A 10128-nucleotide genomic window follows, 5' to 3' on the forward strand; every position below is an offset into this window, starting at 1 on the left:
TCTTTTAATATAGTTTTAGCACATCCTTTGCTATCTGGGACATTTGTGTGACCCGATGATTTAAATGTTGTAACTGAACACTGAGTATGATAATATGGACAACTTTAAATTGTCAGTGAAGGGGACAGAGGGTAGGTTTAAAACAACTTTATTAGTGTGATAAAATACATTATATAGACAAAAACATTCAGACCTACCTCTCGATTATTGAATTTGGGTGTGGTTTAGGCTATCTCATTGTTTCAGCATACCAACACATTTTGGACAATGCTATGCTTCCAACTTTGTGGCAACAGTTTGCTGAAGGCCTTTTCCTATTCCAGCATGACTGTGCCCCAGTGCACAAAGCAAAGCTCCATAAAGACATTTTGATGCAGAAGAACCTGACTGGCCCACATAGAGCCCTGATCTCAACCCCACTGAAAACCCCACTGAAACACCTTTGGGATGAACTGGAACAGAGATTGTGAGCCAGACCTTTTCGTCCAACATCAGTGTCTGACCTCATAAATGCTCTACTGCATGAATAGGCAAAAATTCCATCATAAACATTTCAACATCTTGCGGAAAGCCTTCCCAGAACAGTGGAAGCTGTTACAACTGCAAAGCTGTCTGTGTAGTGAGAATGCAATGTCATTTAAGTCCCTGTTGGTGTAATGGTAAGGTGCCCCAGTACTTTTGTCTATATAGTATATCTGAATAATACAAATATTGTACTTTGGAGGATTGTGTAGTTCAAACAAGAAATGTCTAAATTTATTCATTAAACTTTCTATTATGTTGTTTAAAATTTAAGGACTGTGAGAAAGACAAAAAACACAGCAGTTAACAATAAAAGAGCACAAGCCATTCAGATAAAACATCACAATTTAGAGCTCTGATCAGTCACTTAATGACTTTAATGTCTGCTAACATGTGAAGGCTTGTTGTATAACTGATGAATGTATAAGATAGCTCAAATGTTATTGGGAGGGATTATGTCATCTCAGTAAACTTCTAAAAATAGTAACAACAAGAGGTATTTTGTGCTTTGGATGTGTCCTACCGAAAACCACCCTTTCTCACTGTTATTACTGTGACAGATTAGTTACGAATAAAACATATTGCTGAATAGTGTGATATTGATGGTTATACATTTTATTAACCAGCTCAAAGACAAAATCTGTAGAATCCACGTGAGAAATGCCAGACTGCAAAATGAAATACAAGTCCAGAACGTGGATCAGATCAAAGGCATTTTTCTGGGTTTGAATATTGTTGAATATGTTTTGGGTAATGTAACTACACATTATTATTATTATTATATATTATCTTTAACTGGCTAAAAAGTAAACAATTTTTCACTATGATTGTCTTATTTATCTATAAACAAAATATTAGATCTTCATAATAATTCAAAATATGCCATAATGGGAATAAAATTATACTTACTTGATGGCTTACATAACATTTCACACAGTGTCTAGACAAAAAAACCTAACCAACCAAAAATCATGTCAAAGTTCTCCTTTAAATGAACCTGCAGTGGTTTCCTTTTGCTCAGTGGTTTGTCAGTAGTTGCATGTGAAAGGAGTGTATAATTTCTACTAGTTTGAAGGTGGCTCTTCACTTGCAGCCGGAGGGAGAACTTTCAGAAACTTCTGCAGAGCTGGAGTGAAGATGAGGATGGTGCCCAGTACTGAGACGGTGAGGAAAGCCCACAGGAAAATCCTGTCCAACACCTGGGCCACAAACTTCCAGTCTTGCACAACCTTAGAAATAGAAAAAAAGGGACAACAAATGACAGCAAAATATAAACATTACACAACTGTAAAAATTACTTAGTTGATGCAGTAGAACCCACCTCACGGATGAAGTGTTCCTTGCGGATATGTCTGCTAATGTACCGCACAGAGTAGATAGCCTTGTCCAACATGGTTGCCCAGGCCTCATCATCCTTTCCCTCAGAAGCTGTCTGTCCATGGCCTCCGCTGTTTGATCTTTGGCCGCCTCGCCGACCTCCGGAGCGGGGCTTCAGCTCCGGGCTTTCAGGAGCTAGCTCTGGGTAGTGGTAACGATCGGTGTGTCCGCGCATGCAGAGCAGCCTTGGCAGTTTCTGAAGGAAGAGGTTACGAACCCATGGCGACATGGGGTGGTAGGTGGCCGAGGAGCGGTGGTGCACGTTGATGACAAAAACGGTGACGATGATTGAGAGCGTGACAAAGATCATGATGAACAGCAAATACTCTCCAATGAGCGGGATCACCTTTGAGGAGGAGGGGATGATTTCTTCGATGACCAGAAGGAACACAGTGAGAGACACGAGGACGGAGGTAGAAAGTGACAGTTTCTCTCCCTCATCTGAGGGAAGGTAAAACACCAGAACAGTCAGAAAGGACAAACCCAAACAAGGGATGATTAGGAATAGGGTGTAGAACAACGGCAGCCTCTTGAGAATGAAGGAATAAGTGATGAAGGGGTACGAATACAAGCCGTCCTTCCTGTTCCCTTTAGCACCAGTGGCACTAAGGATCTCCCACTCCCCATTATCGAAGAAGTCCTTCCGATCAACCTGCTTGTCTATCAGAATGAGATCTACCATGTTTCCATCGTACGTCCAGGAGCCAAATTTCATGGTGCAGTTCTGGCGGTCAAAGGGGAAGAAAGTGACGTCCATAGTGCAGGCAGATTTATAACTAGCAGGTGGTGTCCAAGTGATGGCACCGTTGTACCTCACAATGGCTTTGGTCATCAGGGAGCCCTCAAACCGCCCATCAGCACTGATTAAACAAGGAGAAGAATAAGGGAAAAAAATCACTTATTAGTGTCTTAGTTATTGGAGTACATGGAGGTAATCATATTGTCAGGTTCCTGGCACATCAGAGAAGTCTTACTTCTCATAGAGGACAATGTCCGGGAGCCAGATATTTTCAGAGGGAACTCTGATAGAAGTGATTCCCCCATATTTCTCTGGATTCCATCGTAGTTTGTAATCGATCCACTCCTGGTCAACATAAAAACGAGACACAGGATGCAGTACCAGACTTGTATACAAAACTAAACAATACTCTTTGAGTCTTTGTCAAATATGTGAACCATCTTTTAATAAGTTCTCAGCTCCTGGAAGTGGATCACAGGCACCAGAGTGTCTTGTGTGATTCAATCTGTTATACAAAAACAAAGAAAATTTAACAAACTTTTCATACCACTTTTTAAAAGGAAATAACAATTGCCCAAGTTAGTGGTATCTGAAATGCAAAAACCACCTGATTGTATAACATTAGTGTGCTATAAAGTAAAAAGTATTTACATTTCTCAAATAGTGGGTGTTCATTGAGAACTTGCTCTTAAGTTTATTTTGATTTGGTATCTGAATTTCTGTAGATGACCCACACAAATCCCAGTCAACAGCATCATGTTCCTTTTCAACAGACTGTTGCAGCCTGTATAAATTTAAGCTTGTGTCTTGTTAAAGACCCATGTATATAAATATCAAGATTTATTGTAACCATTTTGCTCACCTGACACAGCCAAACATTAGTTGTCATTAACTGGTTCTTCTCATCCTAAAACAGACAAAGACAAAAGAGCAACATTTAAAAATAAATGGTTTAAATGATCCAGAAGTAAGATGACTCTGTGTAGGCTACAAGACATTTCATTACCAAAATCTATCACTCCATACATTACTGTAAGTATTTAACACATCGAACAAGATACAAAAATTAAAAAAAAACAACAACACTTGAACAAAGCAATTTGTATTTCCTGATCAATAAAAGCCATTGTAACAAGTGGCTGTTAATGTAAGCCTCCAAACTGTCAATCACAAGTCAACACATCAGCATAGATGACATTGGTAGTTTGAGATCATCTACTTCAACAAAGTCAACTATGTTCATATGAACAACTTCATCTCTAGTAACAAGAAGAAAATCTACTGCATTTCTAGGGTTGTATGTGATGAAACCTGTTTACAGCACAAACTATTTCTGATCTGCTTCCATCATGATATTAGATTTCATTAGCAGACCTGATGAGAAGCTTGAATGAAAGTAAACTAAACAATTTTGCCTTTTCTAGACAGAATCTCATTTACCTGTCTCTGCCACTTCCTTAGCAAACACCACAAAGAAACATGAAACCAGAGATGGATTCAGTGAGCCAAACTGTAGCTTAATATAAATGCAGCACGAGGTAAATACAGGAGGACAGGAATAGAGAGATGGAGAGTGATTAACGCAGGTTTATTTCCACCTCAGTGGAGCCATGACTGAAAAACAGAGGGAAGACTGAGCGCAAAAGACTTGAGAGAAATAAACCTAGCTATGAGATAAACAAAGATGTAGCTGATCATCGTATCCAGACTAGGCCACAGCTGTCAAGCTGAGTTGGATGTTTTGGTGATCACACAGAGCAGAGGTGAACCATAATCTAATACAGAGCAATGCAGCGGCCCACACAGACCCAAGGGACACCCATCGCGTAGCCAAGCTGCTGTGTCTCTGACTGTCTCTCTTCTCCAAAATCAAACACATCAACCTAACTCTTATTTTTCTGCAGAGCCGTGAGAGGATCTTTGTTTAATTCATCACTGATTGTCTTGCCCAGCGCATGAGTTAGGTGGAAGGATAAAGAGTTAAATCCAAACTGGTCGAGATAAATATTTCAAGCCGAGAACAGTGGCTCCTCCATTAGCAGCCTCCTTTTTCTCCTCTCAAACACCTAAACCATCTTAGCCTATCACAGGCAGACTCTGAAATATTAAAAGAACACTCCAGAGAGAGAGACTGTGTGTTTGTAGATAGGAAGAGACTGTTCCATATCTATTTCAGGACCACGAAAAGCTCCACATCGTGAAGCTGCCAGTGGCCTGTTTGGTCTCAGCACCGTGGACGGTGACGCCGTTTTGCAGAGACAAAGGGATAAAGGAAGCACCAATCACATCTCACTTAGGTTCTCAGGTGTTATATTTTCATGTGCGTTAACTCATTCTCTTCTTTTGAAAAACATTTTTATGGCAGCAGAACAGTATATGTTCTTGATTAGATTTTTTTCGTGAAGGATGAAGTTTAGTGATGGATTCACTAGTGGGCCCAATAAGAATAAAATAAGAGTAAATGCTCAGTTGTGTGAGTACTATTAGAGCAAGGGGTTGTGTATAGATGAAGAACAGAAATCTCTTCATGAAGACACAGGTGCACTGATACGTGTTTGAGTTCTTAGGTGTGTTCTCACCACGTCGACCAGCTGGGAAATCTTGAGTCCAAAGCGTACTTTAATAGTGTCGTTGGCGTGCTGGATGGGCCTCACCCAGCGCTGGTAGCCCTGGAAAAGGTTCTTCAGTAGGGCATCCTCCATCTCAGCCAAGGACACAAACTCACTTTGAGCTGAAACAAAGAGAAAGAGTGGGGATCAATAAGGAGAGCAGAGCAGAGCTTTAATGTTGCCATTGCATAGTAAGTACACTCTGAATGAATAACTGACACAGACAAAAAAGAATCTCTGCTTTGCCATTTCGCTGGACGAGGATGAAAAATATACACAGCAGGTCATGTTGTAGTTAATTAATTACTGTTTAAACCATCATAAAAACATCAAACTGATGCAACTGTTATTTAAGCGTGTCTTTGGAGAAGCTTTTGGCTACTTTTGGAAAGGTACAGTACAGTGAGAGTATACTGCAACTGGATTAGCAGCATCACCCGGCAATTCAATTTTAGTTTGCTTTGAATCTCCTTTATCGTGCAGCTGCTGAGAGAGTGTCTGTACAAAGAAAAGTCGGTTAAAAAATGAAAATACAATCCAGCATGATGGACAGCAACCTTGCTGAAACATAGTGAAACAGTTATGTTCAGCTAATCTAAGAAGTCATGCCTTCCCCTGGAGAATCACAGCAGTCAAAACTTCAGTCCTCCAGAGGCAGGTATTGTGGATACATGGAACTACAAGACAGGATGAGAGTGACTGATGCAGCTCTGCGCTGAGTAATAAATGAAGGGGGGATGGGTCAGAGATAATATAACTGTGACCAGAAGCTGGGCAGTCAGCACATCAGTCCGCCTGAGGCAATATGATGTCTCTGGGACGGTAATATTGACAAGAGACAGCTGTAATGTCGGACACAGAGGACACTGAAAGCAAGAGCTAATGTGTGTGGTGAGGAAGCGTGTGGACCTTTAACCTGCTGCTGGTTTTTCCTCCGGCTTCTCTTCTGTCTGGACTCATGGTTGAATAAATAACAATAAAGTACAAGCAAACACAAAACCATTTTAATCCCACTGGATCACCTCTGTCTGTGCTGTCAAGGACTTTCAGTGAGAGTCGGACACTGACATCCAACACCTGCTGTCCCCTTTGGTGATCCTGACGCACGGACATCAGGACAAACAGAGCTGGGCCTCAACGCGTTATCGCTGAAGTGGCATGCAGTGGAGGATGTTGGAATAACTCTAACAACACCTGGTTCCTTTGTTCCTTCTAAAGAGCACATTTCTAACGTACTGTCGTTTTAATTACGAATTCTAATAAAGTGTGTTGTTTTGGTGACAATCCCTGTAAAATGTATAGTTGAGCAGCACACTGAACCCTTTAGATCTTAATTTCTGTAAAGTAACAACAAGAAACCAGAATGAAACATTTTGTACTTTTTGAGTGACGAGGTCATCGGGGATTGTGTATTTCGGTCTTAATCAGACGTGAATGTTGCACCACATGGTCTGCCTGTGGTGCTCTAGTTATCCAAACAGAAACAATACAGTAGTGGATGTGTACACTGAAAAATATTTAATTTAAAAAAAACTTCCTCTTTCTTACCGCGGATGTCGGCGAGGTCCACCGGGCAGGACACCGACAAGAGGAGGAGGAGGAGGACCGCCAACTTCATGGTGTTGTCTTTCTGGTCCGACTGAGCGGTCCTGCAGCCTCCTGATACCACCGGCCGTTCAGCTGGAAGGGACTACAATACGCACACGGAGCTGGCGAGCGTACCGAGGTTCCCATCAGCAGCACTCGGTGCTACGCGGAAAACATGCCCTCTGCTGCGCTCTCACACAGAGCAGGGAGCCGGTGTGTCCGCGCACTGAGACTCCGGTCGAGGCGTCACGGGGAGCGGCGGTCAGCGGAGCGGCTCTCTGGAGGAGGGAGGGAGGGAGGGAGGAGGAGGGAGGGATGAGGGATGGCCGGGTGGAGCTGAGGCGCGGAGTTTACAAGGAAGTTTTATTTTTATCTGCTCAGGACTGGGTTTAATAACATAATTACTTTTCTGATATTTCGGTATGAACGGGTAGTCCCATTTGTGACACTGCCTTTGTCAGTATTTTGCTTATTTTACAAAACTCCTGGAAGAAACGTGAACGCGTAATGACATGGGTCTGTATCTGTGTTGTTTTCATTTAAAGATTATACAGTTGAGGTGTGATATAATTAAAGTTTATCGGCAAAGGTTGGATGTAATGCACACAGGTGACGGCACCTGATTTCCTGTACAGGTCACGTAGCAGATGTAGTAAGATCATCATCAAGGCGATGCACGTGCCTGTGACGCTGCTGCTCCGCTGGATAGCGTCAATAGGAGCGCTGATCCGGGACATCACGTATTTAAAACTAAAGGAGAAGAAAGGACCTTTCTACAGATCCTCTCCACACATCTATTAAGGCATCTAAAATACTGTCTTTTCAATAATAATTTGTGCTTGAGATGTCTTCTCCTTATTCCACATTGAAAAACCCAGAATCTGTTTTTTGTTGTTGTTGTTCGTTTCAAAATGTAACTAATGGACACAATACTCCTACTGAGTATGTGGAGTTGAGTTTTAGCAGATTCTACACATGCATCTGTCTGTACAAACTGCTGCTTTCTGTGAACATTTTGCTTACAAATTCAACACTGTGTCAGTGTCAGAATACTTTTCTTCTTTTTTCTCCATGGCTCAGATCACATTTTCCCTACAAAGTAAAGTGAAGGTTTGGATACTCTGACCAAAAGGTGGTTATGTATGAACTTCTCCTCCAACTTTAATACAGTGCAGTAGTAGTGGTTTTTATTTTGTTTGTGTTTTTGTTGTTGTCGTTTTTTTTACGTGTAGCATAGAGAACTGTAACTTAAGTTTTGTTGTACAATCTTGTGCTGTATAATGACAATTAAATTAATTTTGAATCTTAATAAACACTTTGCTTGACTGCTTCACATGTACCTCATGCCTGTCCTGTCCAGACAGAACAGCTCTCTCTCTCTCACACACACACACACACACCAATTTTGTGTACATGTTATGTTGTGTTGCCTGTCATGTCCTGTCACTGAATCACGTCATGACAGGCAGTTTCCACATGTTTCCGTTGCCAGGCTGTCGGTGAGCCATCGGGGTCAGGGTCAATCCCAGGATTTCTTTGTCTGTGTTCATCTCTTGCAACTGTAGACAGAACAAATGCGAGAGTAGGAACCAGCAGGTTGTACAAACTCACAGGACCGTCATCCAACACCATCAAAGAGTTTATCTGTTAGTGAACTGTTGGTGTAAGCAGGCACAGCAGGTTGAGCGAGCCAGTTCTGCATCACTGGGGCGGAAACAAATACAAAGAGGAAAGATAGAAATTTTTAGCAATCGTCCATGATAAAACACTTTAATCATGTTCCTGCCAGTGGGAATTCTGTCGACGCTCTCACACACACAAAAAAAGAAAGGAAATGGAAAGAACAGGAAAATAAAGGAATGCGGACTAAACGTGACTGACATGGCAGCCATAAAGGACGAGAGAAAAAGAACAGAAGGTCTGATGCACACACAGAGGAGGAGAGCTAGAAAGAAAACAGAACAAAGTGAGAAAAAAGAGAGCTCAGAGGACCTTTAAACTCGTGAACATCTCCCCACAAAACACACACTGATGGCGATGGTGGAGCTCGTTTAAAAATCACAGCTGAGACCAACAACACTTTTAACAAATTACTGTGTCCTGAGAAATCTGTACTGTGCTGCCAGCTGACTTCTGAGAGGGTGCGAAAATGTTTGGCGGAGGTGAGAAAAAAGCTGTGGATAGAAAGAGATGCGTTCGACGCTTTAATGTTCGAGCTTCCTGCCACCAGCTTGCACATAATATACTTAATAAGTTGCTTTAGCAAGATTTACTTCTACAAGATTTGTCCATTCAGCTACGACAAAAGGAAAAGAATCTTGGCCATACAGCTGCAAAAAGGACAGGTTTGGGATTTTAGTGGATTTCGTGTCACTCCATGAGCAATTACAGTTTTATGTGCCAACATTATGGGACGGATTTTAGTTCAGTTCAATTTCAATTCAATTTTATTGTTATCAGTACAGTACAGTATCTCAAGACACTGTACAGGTGTGTAAACAACACATTAAAAAAAAAAAGAAACAGGTCCCAGGGCAAAACCCCACACTGAGTAAACATTTGGCGAAAAACTTCCTTTTAACAGGCAGAAACCTCAAGCAGAACCAGACTCAGTGTTGACGGTTTTCTGCTGTGACCCCCTGGGAGGGAGAGGGGGAGAGGAGAGACAGGAGAGGGGAGAGAGAGAAAGGAGAGGGGAGAGGGGAGAGAGAAAGGAGTGACAGGAGAGGGGAGAGAGAAAGGAGAGACAGGAGAGGGGGAGAGGAGAGACAGGAGAGGAAAGAGAGGAGAGACAGGAGAGGGGAGAGAGAAAGGAGAGACAGGAGAGGGGAGAGAGGAGAGACAGGGAGATGGAGAGAGAAAAGAGAGGGGGAGAGGAGAGACAGGAGAGGAAAGAGAGGAGAGACAGGAAGGATAGAGAGAACAGTGCAGAGAAGCGCCTCTGAAAGTTAAGTGAGTTCATGACAATAGCTTTCATTGGGACTTTGATAGTTGTGCTATCCAGAGGAACTGTGAGTGAAGTGAAAATACTGAGTGGGTGAATGACTAGTAGATTTTTCATTTTCATTTCTTGAGTCAGTAAAAAAACAAAACACAAAACAAAAAAATCCAGGCAGAAATCTCTGTGATTGCCATTTAGATAAATAAGACCACACATAAAATATAGGCACTCGAGATTTCAACAAACACTCAGCACACACACTCGCATAAAATTCTGCAGCTAAGCAGGCATGAAGCCCACATTTTCTCTTTTGTATTTTTATGCCTTCCTCTCCCTCTCTCTGTCACACCCTC

General features: G+C 41.9%; 1 protein-coding gene across 1 annotated transcript; it reads right to left on the bottom strand.

The window, feature by feature from the left end:
• Positions 1 to 426: 426 nt before the first annotated feature.
• On the bottom strand, positions 427 to 7112 carry LOC124068618 (neuronal acetylcholine receptor subunit non-alpha-2-like). The gene is made up of 6 exons (XM_046407016.1): positions 6796 to 7112; positions 5218 to 5369; positions 3501 to 3545; positions 2874 to 2983; positions 1844 to 2759; positions 427 to 1751 (listed from the first exon to the last, which is right to left on the bottom strand). The coding sequence occupies exons 1-6, from the start codon at positions 6863 to 6865 to the stop codon at positions 1587 to 1589; spliced, it is 1458 nt and encodes a 485-aa protein (XP_046262972.1). The 5' UTR covers positions 6866 to 7112; the 3' UTR covers positions 427 to 1586.
• Positions 7113 to 10128: the final 3016 nt, after the last annotated feature.

This window comes from Scatophagus argus, chromosome 12, assembly GCF_020382885.2.
Source record: "Scatophagus argus isolate fScaArg1 chromosome 12, fScaArg1.pri, whole genome shotgun sequence".
NCBI classification, from domain to species: domain Eukaryota; kingdom Metazoa; phylum Chordata; class Actinopteri; family Scatophagidae; genus Scatophagus; species Scatophagus argus.